The sequence below is a fragment of the Mugil cephalus genome, chromosome 1 (assembly GCF_022458985.1).
Source record: "Mugil cephalus isolate CIBA_MC_2020 chromosome 1, CIBA_Mcephalus_1.1, whole genome shotgun sequence".
Lineage (NCBI taxonomy): Eukaryota > Metazoa > Chordata > Actinopteri > Mugiliformes > Mugilidae > Mugil > Mugil cephalus.
Window position 1 is genome coordinate 17,335,202 of NC_061770.1, and position 13,503 is coordinate 17,348,704.

Here is a 13,503-nt window from a genome sequence, read left to right on the forward strand (position 1 = left end):
GATGGTCAGAGATGCCGTCTATGGAAGGTTTGAAAGGTTGAAAGGTCTCTGTATAGGGGTCAGATTAAGACATAATTTGTCACCTAGTTTCACCATTGTTTGCATCTCGAGTCCCTGACTATGAAAAGTGCTATATAAATAGTTTGATTTGATTTGATTTACAGGTGAGTATCTGGTTGTTAACAGACCTTTGTCATATCGGTATAAGACCTTCCCCATAACAACCTTAACTCCCCACCAGTGATTTTTTCGGACACACCTTCTGATTCAAGATAAAATGTCCACAAACTTTTGGTCATATTCTTTATTATAAATATACAAAAACTGATACAATCACTTGGTTAGTAAGAAAACACACCATACTGCATTAAAAACATTCATCAAACCACCATTAAAGGCATCAGTGATTAATTATTCAGAGTTAATAGAAAAAGACTTACGTCACGTCATGGCTAGACAGATGTTAAATTTTAACTATATATAATATATATACTGCATATTTTTCTTAAAAAAGCAATCAAAGGTGTTTCATTTTTTTTTTTAGTTATAAGTCTATCTTGTAATGGGGGAACTTTAAATAAAAGATAAATAAAATATAATGTCAAAAATTATATTAGAAGTGGGAGAACTTATTTGATATCTCTTGTGAGTGACTTCTATGTGCAAAATTGTGTGCCAGCCACAAAGAAACAGTGAGTTTGTGATGCGTTCGACACAAATATGTGCCTCAGATCACACCAGATCCATAGAGAAGTAACTTAAAATAAATAAAACTGGCATACCACCTTACAATAACTATTAAATTAATTACCGACTCCGGTAGAGATAGGTCCACGTTTTCTGCATCGCGTCATCAAACAATCTCACAGAGAGTCCAAAGACTTAATAAATACAGAGATAAATAGAAAGGAACGACCCGACGTGCTGCAGAGGAGTCGCTACACTTGGCTCACGATTTCAGCGTCCTCAGCCACGAACCACTGGAGTGGAGTCCCGTCTGCGGCTCTCTGGAGGATCACATTACCCATACCCTGAGAAGAGCAGCAGGAAAGTGGTTAAAATTATGATGGACACGTTTGTTCTTATTTGTTAGAAGCCTAAGAAATACCGAATTACTCCGGTGAGACCCACAATTTCAAGTGGCATCCGTCCAGGACTAACCTGTGTGAATGGAGGCAGGTAAGGCGAGGTGGGGCTGGTGACGTTCATGGAGCTCTGCTGTTCCTCGCAGCTTGGTCGTAACTTCTGCAGCTGGTTCCTCTGGTGCCAGGACTTCAGCTCCTCCGACACAATCTCCCGGGGCATCAGCCTGATGGCGTGGTTGGGGTACTCTTTCAGTGACGGCGTTCGCACCAGCCTGGTGTACGGCGGAGGGGGCTTGAGGATGCCCCTCGGGGAAGGCGATCCCTCCTGCTGCTGTCTTTGCTGAAGGCTGCGTGTCAAAGGGGGGGACAGGAAGCACTTCGCCATGTCCACCACGTCTTGCGGCGAGAGGAGGCCGTCCTCTGTGGTGGCCCCCCTCGCCACGGGGCTGGACTGAGCCTGGCTGTTGTTCTTGTGCGGACTGGGGACAGTGGACAGTCCTTTCTTCTGTGCTCCAAAGTGGAACCCGTAAGGAGGGGGGCAGAGCTTGGGGATCTCGCTGGGTCCGTCCCGGCCAGGGGAGCCGATGTAGGAGGAGGACGAGTGCTCTGAGCTGCTGTCCTCGGAGCTCGACTGGTAAGGACGCAGGGGGGAGTACTCCGGAGAACGCACCATGAAGTCGGCCAGGCAGCGCCGCTGGGGCAGCCTGGCTCGCCCCCGGCTGCTCTCTGAGCCGAGGTGCTCCACGTCAGCAGACGGCTTCTTCTTGGGAAGTCTGGAGGAGGCAGCGGCAACGGGAGAAATTGTTAAATAATACCACACATGTTGAATTTGATCGTTCTGTTAATGCGTCTGACTCTGCGCACCTGAAGGACTGGGAGTACTGTCGGCGTACGAGCAGCTCTGGAGTGGAGGGGGCGCTGGTAGAGTGGCTGTTACGCAGGGCTGAGTTCTTGACAAACTGGGTGAGAGGAATCCTGCTGCTCTCTACAGACAGCTGGCTTCCAACTGGACTACTGCACACAACCAAACAGGAGCAAACGCACAAAATAAGTGAACGTTCCTGTACGAGGAACCTCTACCATTAAACTACTATAGATTTAATCTGTCTAATATCACGTTTAATATAGGCTGAAGCAGATTTGTTTGTGTTTATACTGGTCCATCTAAAAAAGTGTGTTTTATTCAAACATTTATGAGATCTGTTTAAATATCACCCTTCAGCCTCTTACCTGGACCTGCTGCTGCAAGCAGACTGATGCTTTGCTTCCTTCTGGTAAGGCTGGTCCAGACTGGACTCTTTCCACGGAGAGTTCTGGATGGGGGAGCGCTCGTACTCCACGCTGAGCTGGCTTGAGGACTGATGGGAAGACTGCAGGGCCTTGGCTGACAGCTGGAGCGGGTCTGAATAGGAAGTGCCCAACACTGGCGGTGAGAGCGGGCTGGGAGAGTCCACATCTACACAGGGTCAGATGCAAAACATGCAAATTTATAACCATTAAGCACAGAGAAATGATTATTACAACGAGGCACATGTTCAATAAAGTGGATGTTAGAGTGCTCATTCAACCTTCAAAATTATATGCGTAGACATTTACTCCAAACTCACCTTCATCCAGAGCCACAACATCAGAGAGGGAGCTGTCGTCAGACATGTTCAGATCTGCGTGCAGACATAAAACACGTTAAAGTTTTCCACCAAACCCACATTGTATTCCACAGCTTGGCCTGAAGGGGGCAGCAGTGTCACTCACCTTTGCATTGGCTGCTGGAGGTGGTGACGCAGGGCGAGTTGCATTCACTCTTGATCCTGTGCTGGTACACGGCCTCCTGCAGATCCTTCACTTTCTTCTCCTCCCTCTTGCACTGCTGCAGCCGGCTCTTCTTCTGTGGTTTGCTGAGGTTCCCTTCGAGCGAGAGTTTGCGGGCCGCCTCGTAAATTTGCCGCTGCAGAGCCAAGCCAGTTTCCAGGGACTGCAGCTCTGAATCCTGCGATAAAGACAAATCCTGACGTTTAGTTTGAACTAGTTTGACAGTTTGACTGTCTTGTCCTCACTTATTATCTTCACAAACACAGACGAGGGCCCGTACCTGTTTATTCAGGTGGATCAGACCCTCATCCAGCTTGAACGAAGCCCCAATCCTCCGTCTAACACGAGGTGGCTTCTCATCTGGCATCAGAGGATAGTCTGAGGGCAGTGTGCCGGTCAACTCCTGTGAAGACAAATAAAATGTGTCAAATACATAATAACCACAGAAAATGCACAGACGACAGTCCTGTCCATTGATACAGAGTTGTGCAACACTCATTAGAACTAATCAAGACACATTTTAGGATCTTGTTAGTGTGCATGTACTCATTCAGGAGTCACTTACTGCCTCCCTGATGCAGAGTTTTCGGAGCTCCAGCAGGCAGAGCTCCAGGCGCTCCTCCAGAGATTGGTGCTTCAGCTTCAGGGCTCTGGTGTGGGTGGTCAGGTCCTTCACCGGTGACGTGGGGCTGTCTGGACCTGCAGCACATAGACACGTTATCAATTTTCTACTCTACTTATTCTCACAGTTCTATCTACTTTCGGCAGAGTCAAAATGTTATTTCATTTGTTTGGGTCTGCTACATAAATAGTTGTGAATGTTTGTCAGTGAACTTGTCGTGTTGATGGGTAAGATTTGCTTTCAGATAAATTCTTGCTGTTTAGAGGTTAATATTCAAGCAAATAAACCAGCACTGGTGCATAATGAATGGTGGCAAAAAAAAAAGAAAATCAACAAAAGCAGAAACGCTAAAAATTTTTAGCAGAAAGAAAAGTGATTTTTTTTTTACATATTTTCTATCATTTAAATTTTTTAAATAACTTCAATAATTGTATCTGCCTCATTGCCCATCATAGACTGAGCTATAATGAGGTGTTGCAGACCTAATACAGTCAAATATGTGGGAATCAGATGCTGCTTTGATAATGTATATAAGATTAATCACATTTATTTGGACAGATGTGCCCAGACACACCACTGAATGTGACTCCAGTTTTTTTATATTGCTGTAAAATGTCCCTACTTAATGAACATGTAAGAAAACGGGAACAACGTGGTGGATATAAATATATATATAAATATATACGAAGATGTGGTTTTTCTTACCAGAGTGCAGGATAATCCCGCTGTCAGTATCACTGATCTCCTCTTTACTCTCGACGGCCGTCATCTTTTCTATCTGCTGGAGTTTTAATAAATACCTGTGGTGACGAGTAAAGTTTATTCAGATTAGTAAAACGAGACGGGCCACTTATAAGAATGTAACTTCTCCTGTTGTTTTCCGACCACACGGCTTCGTTCTCAATCTGCTGCTTCACTTAACAAAAGTGAATGACTGGCGAGTGCTCTTTTTTACACACTTATCCACGCGGCTCTCCATCTCCCCTCCTCCACATCCACCTCCTCCTCCTCCACCTCTTTCTGCCTCTCCCATGGTCAGTCACAAAAGACCCAGACCCCCACGGTTGACTCGGCACATGTGCGGGGGTTAATCTGATTCGCGGTGCCATGGCGACGGGGCACGGTGCGGCCCGGGCCAGGGGAGCGTGTCGCCGTGAGGCGTGTCGGGGGGGGGGGGCGTTTAAAGAGCCCAGGCCCCGAAAAGGAAAGCAGATGGCAGCGGGAATTACCCGACTGATGCACTGCACCTGTTCCCCCCGCTTGCGCCCCCTCCCTCCCTCCCTTGGCTCCTATTCAACCAGTGTCCAGAAAAACCCTATGGGGGCTTTGAAGTGGAAGAATGTCTCAATGCTGGGTTTGTCCACGCAGCATCAGATCACAAGGTCCCTGCTGACTCCTGCGCAACGCCGCACCGTTCCACTGACACACTTTCACAAACAGACAAGCACAATTCATGTTTATGGCTCGCTCCGCTCCATTGTTGCTACTCTCCCGGCCCAACATGTGACTGATGATAAACAGAAACAAGCTGCAGAGGGGGAACGACAGCAACAACGGGGAAAACAATGGCGACAACAAATTGGACGTATCATTTCGGACGAGGAGGGTGAAAGCGCTTCCAAGAAAAGTGCTGCCTTTATTTTTTCATATTTAGGTCAGTTCGTCTATTCTGGATTTCACGTGTCCGCCGCAGACGTCTGCTGAAAAAGGCCAGCGGGTCACAGGAGGCAACGTCACACGCCCAAACTTGTTCCAATGCCACATATTCATATAAGCACAACTCATAAACTTTATGGGTGCATTTAGCAAACAAAAATGTTGAGTAAATAATGTGTTATTAGTTAAGGGGGAGGATGGAAGATATGGAGGGCGACATCACATAAAAGAATTTGTCGTGGCTTGTGTGTGTAATCCTTGGCTCCCGCCTCAGCCGCTGTGTTTGGAGATCGGTATCAGGCCTTTTCCTGTAGGGATGAGGAAGACACGGGGCTTGTGTGGATGAGAACCTCCTCTAACAGGAAATTATTGTGCCATCCTAGAGGTTTTACCCATTCACCACAACAACTCATGTGAACTGGCACAGCTATGAGCAGCCAGTAGCACAATGAGGAGCAGCTAGACAGCTCGAGTCAGTAAAACAACACTGCAACAAAGGCCCTGTATCCACCAACCGGCCTCAATAATCTGCTGCGGGTGCAATATCTGCTGACAGCTCAGGCCTGAGCAGCATTGTTGGGCCAACATTGAGACAAGGCTGCAGTGAGAGGCGGGGGGAAAGGAACAGTTCTGTGTTTTTTAGTGCGCAGGGTCGGCGGACTCAGACGCACGGCTCCACGCTGCAGCGATCTGCGAAGCTAAAGACGTCAACAGGAATCCGCCTGGTAATCAGAGACAGGCAGGGTAATGTGGGATTTACCCACTTACACCCCATAACTGTCTGAAAACTTTCACAAGAGTCTGTGGTCGGAGGTCTGGGCTGAGTGAGTGGGTGGGTGAGTTTGGGTGAAACTCGCAGTTGCAGCTCGTTGCCATTTGTCATAGCTGTCATAAAAAACCTGGAGTCGTGAGAGAGTTCAAGTCGCGGAGAGCCAAAAAACTTTTCTTGATTGAGTGTAGCTGGAGTAGTAATCTATTTCCTGAAGGGGTTTGCTTGCTGATAACAGTGTCTCCACCCGGCAGACCTGATTGATGCAGTCATAACATTTTAACTGAAGGCAGTCTGTTATCACTGCTAATGATGATGACCTACAAATGTGTCAGGGATGAGAGCTGACAGTCCCACCCATCCTCGCCGGTCACTGGGCCGCGACGCCGTTAACATCTACGGAAGTAGATGTTTATGGCAAGAGATCACGATGCGGATTTACTGTCTCCCAGACTTCCCCCACCACCCTTTCCCATGAGCCTTTGGAGCTGCGTGCTCCTGGATTGCGGCCACCTCCACCACCGTGCTCATTACCACTGTGGTCGGCACTGGAATTACCAACGGGGACCAGCCTCGCAGAGGAAACAGCGAGGGTTGCCTGAAACCAGACCGAGTCCTGTTCGAACCCTGTAATTAAGATTCTCCACTGAATGCTGATACTATGGAAGAAACCAAACGACTTTACAGCATGCCTTATTTCAGAGCCTGATGAAAAGCCAAAATCCATTCAGCAGAATGGATCCACTCTGTACACATTATGGGCTCCTGAAGGAAGGAAAAGTGCATCAATGTGGGGGAGAGGCAGGAGGGGGAAAAAAAAGGAGTGTTGTATTACAAAGAACGTCACAAAAGTCAGATTTCTAGTGCTGAGCTTGTAAACTCCACGGCACAGCAACGCAATACAGACAGGGCACTGTGATGGCATGGAGTTAGTTTCATGAACGACTTTCAGCCAGTTTATTTGACCCGGATTAATTTAGATCGTCTTTGTTAAATGGTGTGGCAGCCTTAGCTTTCCAAAGACAATGCAGGGGTAATAAGCAACATGCCGAGGCTACTGGAGGCCATATGCTGGTCAGACACAGCAGCTTTGTAACAGCCCAATGACAACGCAAATACAGAGGGGAAGAAGAGATGCTTCATTGTTCTCCAGACGCTGAAGGTCTGACTGGGGATCGTGACACCTTGTCCCCCTGAGTCATCATCTGGGCAGTGAGTGAGTGAGGCATCTGAGTGGGCAGTGATGGGGATCGGTGGCCATGAGCAGGATGTGGTCACAGTTTTTTCACCCTCAAGTGCTGACCATCACAACAACACACAGAGGTGTTGTCTTCACCACCACAGTAACAGTTACATGTCTGTCAACGTGTGGACCAGAGTGTTTATTCGGCTTCTGTAGACACTAACAACTGCCTCCGAGCCGCCTTCTGCCCCACATGAGCCTTACAGTGTTGTTTATCTCTGAAAAGCAACACGTTGCCATTCATGGTGCAAAACAAGTGATCAAACTATATTTAGACTCACACAACTGTTATGCATCCATTCAGTCTTCTTCTACAGTTTAACAGACAAATAAAGTCCTGCTTGTACAATGAAAGACTCAAAATTGAATTTACATATTGTGCAGAAGCTCGTCTGTCCCACTACATTATATTATTGAATTATTTTTTCATAATTATTTTTAAGGCGTTAAAATGTAAAAATATTGACGAGTTAAATTTGACTCTGCATCGAGCAACTTAAAACGTTATAAAATTAAGTTGTTCTTAATAGTAGTCGTAACTAGCGGGTAGCTTAATTAAAATAATACACACTCATTTATCCATATTTATAAATGTACTGAAGTAACATTACAATTCATTTGTATGAACTGAGGTGAAATGAAATCGGAAAGGAGCAGAAGATGTGAATTGAAGTAAGAAGTAAAATGCAAGGGGACTTCTAAATTACTTAATAAATTTACTCGGTTACTTAAGAGTTGTTTTATATTCAAGGGCTACACAAAGTTGAAATTTATATTGGCTAAATGTAACGTTTGCTGAAGTTTATATCGACCTGTAGCTGCTACTAAAGTCGTGCAGACGCTCTTTCTTCGTCTAAGTCCATAACTTTCGCTTAACGTTAATGTGTTAAAAGAGAAAAACTGTTTGTACTGACCTGGTAGCCTGTGGTCTGCTCCTCTACAGCATCTTTTCTGAGCTTACAGGAGTTGTTGAGACTCTGGTCAGATGTGACATCTGTTTCAGACAACTCCACCTTCACAATCAAAGGGTGGGCGCTTTATTGATTTTGGCTTATCTGTTTATTTTAAACCCTATTTCCAATACCTCGTTGTCTTACATATAATTATTATATGTATTCATTTTGTAAAATGAGTGAAAATTTGTTTTTATTTAATTAGGCGGTAATGGTATATTTTTTGTTGTGGCGGTGCCCTCCCCGGACACTTCCTAAATGGTTTGGTCCGACGCTGCCGACTTTCCAGACACGCTCCTGCTCTATTGACACAGCACGCGACGCTGTGAAGAGGGGGCTTTTAATTTAAAGCACAAAAGAAGAGTGGCCGGGGGCTGGGGGCAAGTTTTAGTTAAAAAGAAAAGGCGAGAAAAAAAACGGGACAGCTGGCAAGTAAGAGGTGGAGGAAACACCACCACACTCACCTCTCTCCCTCCGCCATAGTGATGAAACTGATCTAAACTTGATCTTTGGGCCAAAACAAAACACGTATTCATCTATTCTGTACTGTCCATGGACGCATTAAAACACATTGATGTTGATTACATTCATTAGTTTTAAAGAGTAAAGGATTCATTTCCTAATACTATTTATATTTGTACATGAATATACACTCACATGCCAGGTGATATTCACTAAATCTTACCTCAATGAAGGTTATTCCTCCTTTGTTTAAATGAAATGAGAGATTTTGGAGACTGTGGTTTCTAACAGTGGTAAATAACAGAAACACATTTGTGTTTAAGTGAGTATTTAATAGCACCACAAACTACATCCTCTTAGCTTATAGCGTAGCTGAAGCTTAGATTTAGATCATTACTGTTCTGTTTGAATGTATTTTTTTCCCCACAAGTGTACCTCGTGTTGTGTAAAATACAATTATTGTTGCTTATTGTACTCTATTATTACATTATTTTTGCACTTGCTGCTATCTACAATTCTGGTTAGCTACCCAACCACATCTCTACTATCTCGGTTTGACCTGCCTGTGTAGTAGAAGATGTGTTGCTATGCAATGAATTAATTTACTAAGATTTCTGACTATTCTTTAGGCCAGTGCATGTGGAGAGATAAAAAGTAACTACTACCTCTAATGCGATATGCTTATGCAAGTTTTCCTATTTTAATATGTTCCTACCACTGCATTCATTTGAGTGCTGTAGTCACTTGTAGTTTTGCATAAAAAAACAAACATGTAAAGAACATGTTACACAACCTCGGCTGCATTATATAAAATAAAGGATCAAGGTAATACATATGCATTGAAAAATCTAATTATAAGTCTATAATAGCATTACGTCAGTTGATTTGTGCCACATCTCTGTTCTGTATTTGCGTATGGGTGCTAAAATGACTCAAATGTAAATCTGAAACAGCAAACACAGCCTACTTTATCTGCCTTCAGCCAGTGGCTTCTGTGCCTCACCCAAATGTCTCCAGTGTCTTAACCAGACCCCTGGGTATTCCCAGCCTGTATATCCTGAAAAGTCTCCTCCAGATGGCCTGTGCTTTCTCCTCTCGTCTCGTGATGGAATGAAAAGATCAGCTAATTATACAAAGTCCCATATCCATGTGAAAGAGCTGTGAGAGTCCTCGGGGAGGAGAGCAGCATGCAAATCAATCCCCAGTGCTTTGAATGGTGTCCAGCACAACAACTCGTCACTGCAAACCATAAAGCTTTTATTTCCACAGCACGCAGACACACTAGAAATCAAAGGTCGCGACAGAAGAAGATAAACCAAGATGCACATTTGCAACGTTGAGGGGATTTTTATTGGTACAAAACAGGTCTGTTCAAGCAGTCGTCTTATAAGGTAGAATCAGGCTCAACTGTTGTGGTCCTTTAACGAAGCAAACAGTCACACGCTCCTTTAAACCAGGAGGAAGTATTTATTCAAAAAATAAATGGTATAATGACTATTAAAAACAAACAAACAAACAAAAACATAAAAAATATCCAACCGCAGTACAGTCATTGCTCCACATGATTCTGAATAAAAAATGAGCACTTCCAATTATCATAAGCAAACGAACACTTAATAAGAAGGTATTTCTAAATATGGATCCATGTGGTACAGCTGATATGAACGATGTGTTTCCCTGATTCTGATTAAATTTATAAGAAATGTGAAGTAGGCTGGTGTTGGGATGTTGTTGTTGTTGTTTTTGTGTGTGTGTGTGTGTAGCTCAGTGGAAAGTGACCATAAATATTTAGGGCCACTATGGTGAGATGCTGCTGGGGCTGATGGGAGCCTTAGGGCCTCACTGCTCAGACGTCTGTGTCCGCCTCAGGTTGTCCCTCACACGGACAAACTCTGGGATCTTCTGCTGGTTCTCCCGTCGTCTTATCTCCTCCTGCTCATACTGGAAAATCAAATCAGTCAGTCAGTGAATCAGCTTCCAGGCAGCCAATGCACCAGGCTGGATTCCTGCCTATAGATATAGGAATATTTAACTACTGGTGATGGCCCTTCATATTGTGTCATATCAACAATGAATCTGTTTTGTTAACATTTTAAACTCCTCAGCTGTTTGTCTCGTGTCTGACCTCTTGCAGCTTTTGCTGCCTCTTGCGGAGCTCCGTCTCCAGGTCCGAGGGCCGCCGCTGTGCCATCTCCTCCTCCTTGTGCAGCTCCAGTCTCCGCTGCTCCAACACTCGCTTCAGCTCTGGTTTCTCCTCCAGCAGCAGGCCGCTGCACAGCCAGAGTCACAGTTACACAAACACAGGCCAACTGCTTTGCTCTCTCCAACATTAAGGCCGGATTGTAAAGGTGTTTTTAAGTGTTTGGCCTCCTGTACCGTTTATGGCTGAGCAGCAGCTCCCGGTGCAGGTTGTGGTAACTCGGCGTCTCCGCTGAGGAGCCGTTGAGTTTCCTGGGGTGAACGACCTCATCGCTGTTGCAGTCTGCTGCAGACTGACGGGACAGAAGTAGATGGCCAACAGAGGACTCTGAGGAACATAAATGAGCTCATATGAGGGTTAAACGCCTCACATCTGAAGAATTACTAATGAAATAATCAACTCAATATTGAAAACGATTTGACTCTGCACTCAAGTAAAGCATTTTAAACCATAATTGAATAATTATATATTCTTGGTTGCTGAGTTGTTTGGTTCAGGGATTAAGTACAGAGACACACAATATAAATCAAGTTTATGAAGAAAAGCACGGCCCAGGGATCTACTATTCAGAATTACTGAAATACAGTGGAAGCTATTTGTAATAATAAGGATAATTTTATCAAATTACTTTTAATCCAACAATCCCTGATCAATTGGATAAAGCAGTCAAGTAACATTTCAGTGATTTTCTGACGTATCATCAAGGGTACAGGTGCTTTTTTATTCTGAACAGTCCACTCTTTGTGTTACTTTTCTGCACTATGTATGCTGTTGTGAACTGCAATTCAGCGGGGACACTGAGGGACAAATAAAGGGTTTTCTATTCTATTCTATTCTATTCTATTCTATTCTATTCTATTCTATTCTATTCTATTCTATTCTAAAATACCTTTTTTGAGATGCCCATATCCTGTTTTCTGTGAAATTCGATTGGAAAGAAAAAAAGAAGATACAGTCAGTAAGCAGACATGGATGTACAGAAGTTGGTTTGTAAAGTTATCTTGGTTTCGATCTGGCTCTGACTGGACAGTCAGTAATTAGATAAAGGCTAAAAGAGACTGTGCCTGCTGCGCTGCTTAAGCAGGGGACTGGTGTTTACAACGGTGACATAACACCTCTGTTTGCCCAACATAGAGAAGGTAAGGTAGCCTGGCAGTGGTTGTCTTAGACAAAGCTTGAATATAAATCTTCTCGTGACGAAAAGAAAACAGAGCAAATATCTGAATTACAGCCATAAAGACATGCTGCTGTAACACAATCACAAGGTATAACCTCTGCCACACCCAGTGAAACCAGATAACCACAGAAAAGCATCACATTGAACAGGGAGCAGGTGGTAGGTGCTGCAGTAACTCGTCTGTGGCAGCAGCCTCTCCTCAGAAAAAGTCACAAAGTGACTATCACGCACTATCCCACAGCTAAACATTATCTTCCTCAAGCTTTGCATTTGGGATCATGCCTTTTACTCTTCCTGACATGGACATAAGCCTCCAGATCCTGTTCCTCCTCGGGCTCCCTGCAGTGAGATTGAGCTAGAAGATATCACGTCAAGTGTCTGACCTAACTATTAGGTCAGCTATTGTTCCCGTCATGGCCTGTAAAATAGCTCTGACTGATCTCATAACATCTCCTGAATTCTGGCAGACGCGTTTTGAACTGTATTGTCATAAACTCGATATCAGTTTACTGTCAAAGGAAGAATACGGTCTCATTTTAGTCAATTAATCACTGTGTCATTGCTCAGAGATGAATACATTGTACTTGAATGTTTTTGTCAGGTTTTTCAGTAGTCAGACAGGGACATAGACGTAGTTAGATACAACATTCAGACACATATTATAGTGGAAATAAAATGAAGAGTCCCCACACAGAAATCAAAATAAACCCTAACTGTTAATGCACTGAAGCTGAGACACTTACATCCTGATCAAAAGTCAGCTAAACCCCTGACAGATGGCCAACAGACCAGACGCTGACCTCTCATGCACCCGACAGGAGAAACTCAAAAACAACTTGCGCGGAACTCACCTTTGCAGCCGACCCCTCCATGGCAAGGTGGTGGAGCTCTAGTGTGTCTACTGTGCTCGACAGTATCAAGATTCCTGTTTTAGTCCATTGTTAAAAGAATCACACGTCCTCACTCGGTCTGCCTGTTGCCTCTCTGTGTCTGTGCTGCATCCAGGGCCAACATATTGCTACTGAGGAGAGATCCAAAGACTCAATGTGCCACCTAGCAGCAGTCAGTAGTGGTAGTACACTCTGAAATCTTGTTACAGCATTCAAGATTACCTCACAACCCCCCACAGGCCATAGGACGCTAGATTAGTTAATTGCCACCGACATAAATGCAGCTTAAAGTCAGTCAATTCCTCCACAACAGGCCCATTAATACTGAAAGAGATTCGTGCAAACAAACATATAGTGTGCAGTTGTAACTTTGTTATTTGTTCTTATTGATTCTGGGCTAACACCTAGTTGCAGTGTATGGCTGTCAATTTGGTACATTTGAACTCATTTAGTAATTCCTTACAAAAACGTAGGAGAAATCAATGCCTAAATCAAAACAGGCTACAATACTTTCAAACAGAAATAATCAGTTTCAAAGCAGTAACATCATTGTTACTGTCCACAAGCCTTATCTGCTTATTTGTTTATTAATCTAAGAAGTACATTAAATATTACACAAGATGAAGAAATACAACAG

General features: G+C 44.2%; 2 protein-coding genes across 3 annotated transcripts; both read right to left on the minus strand.

The window, feature by feature from the left end:
• Positions 1-298: 298 nt before the first annotated feature.
• On the minus strand, positions 299-8,167 carry inavaa (innate immunity activator a). 2 transcript variants are annotated; one of them, XM_047577894.1, is made up of 10 exons: positions 8,099-8,167; positions 4,222-4,316; positions 3,460-3,593; positions 3,175-3,297; positions 2,838-3,072; positions 2,693-2,746; positions 2,316-2,541; positions 1,950-2,099; positions 1,162-1,858; positions 299-1,031 (listed from the first exon to the last, which is right to left on the minus strand). In XM_047577894.1, exons 2-10 carry the CDS (start codon positions 4,283-4,285, stop codon positions 939-941), a joined length of 1,776 nt encoding a protein of 591 aa, XP_047433850.1. In that variant the 5' UTR covers positions 4,286-4,316; positions 8,099-8,167; the 3' UTR covers positions 299-938. The 2 variants fall into 2 exon arrangements, with proteins under 2 accessions (XP_047433850.1, XP_047433856.1); XM_047577900.1 differs by lacking the exon at positions 8,099-8,167 and having other exon boundaries at positions 4,222-4,530.
• Positions 8,168-9,922: 1,755 nt separating this feature from the next.
• Positions 9,923-13,021, minus strand: zgc:195245 (uncharacterized protein LOC565483 homolog). The gene is made up of 5 exons (XM_047600952.1): positions 12,828-13,021; positions 11,689-11,716; positions 10,976-11,126; positions 10,725-10,869; positions 9,923-10,540 (listed from the first exon to the last, which is right to left on the minus strand). Exons 1-5 carry the CDS (start codon positions 12,846-12,848, stop codon positions 10,439-10,441), a joined length of 447 nt encoding a protein of 148 aa, XP_047456908.1. The 5' UTR covers positions 12,849-13,021; the 3' UTR covers positions 9,923-10,438.
• Between the last annotated feature and the right edge of the window lie 482 nt (positions 13,022-13,503).

Coding starts and splice junctions, on each gene's coding strand:
- inavaa (XM_047577894.1), bottom strand. CDS start 4,285: ATGACGGCCGTCGAGAGTAAAGAGGAGATCAGTGATACTGACAGCGGG. Junction 2,100..2,315: donor GCTTGCAGCAGCAGGTCCAG/GTAAGAGGCTGA, acceptor GGTTGTGTGCAG/TAGTCCAGTTGGAAGCCAGC. Junction 1,859..1,949: donor CAGTACTCCCAGTCCTTCAG/GTGCGCAGAGTC, acceptor TGCCTCCTCCAG/ACTTCCCAAGAAGAAGCCGT.
- zgc:195245 (XM_047600952.1), bottom strand. CDS start 12,848: ATGGAGGGGTCGGCTGCAAAG. Junction 11,717..12,827: donor TGGAGGGGTCGGCTGCAAAG/GTGAGTTCCGCG, acceptor CGAATTTCACAG/AAAACAGGATATGGGCATCT. Junction 10,870..10,975: donor CTGCTGCTCAGCCATAAACG/GTACAGGAGGCC, acceptor CTGGCTGTGCAG/CGGCCTGCTGCTGGAGGAGA.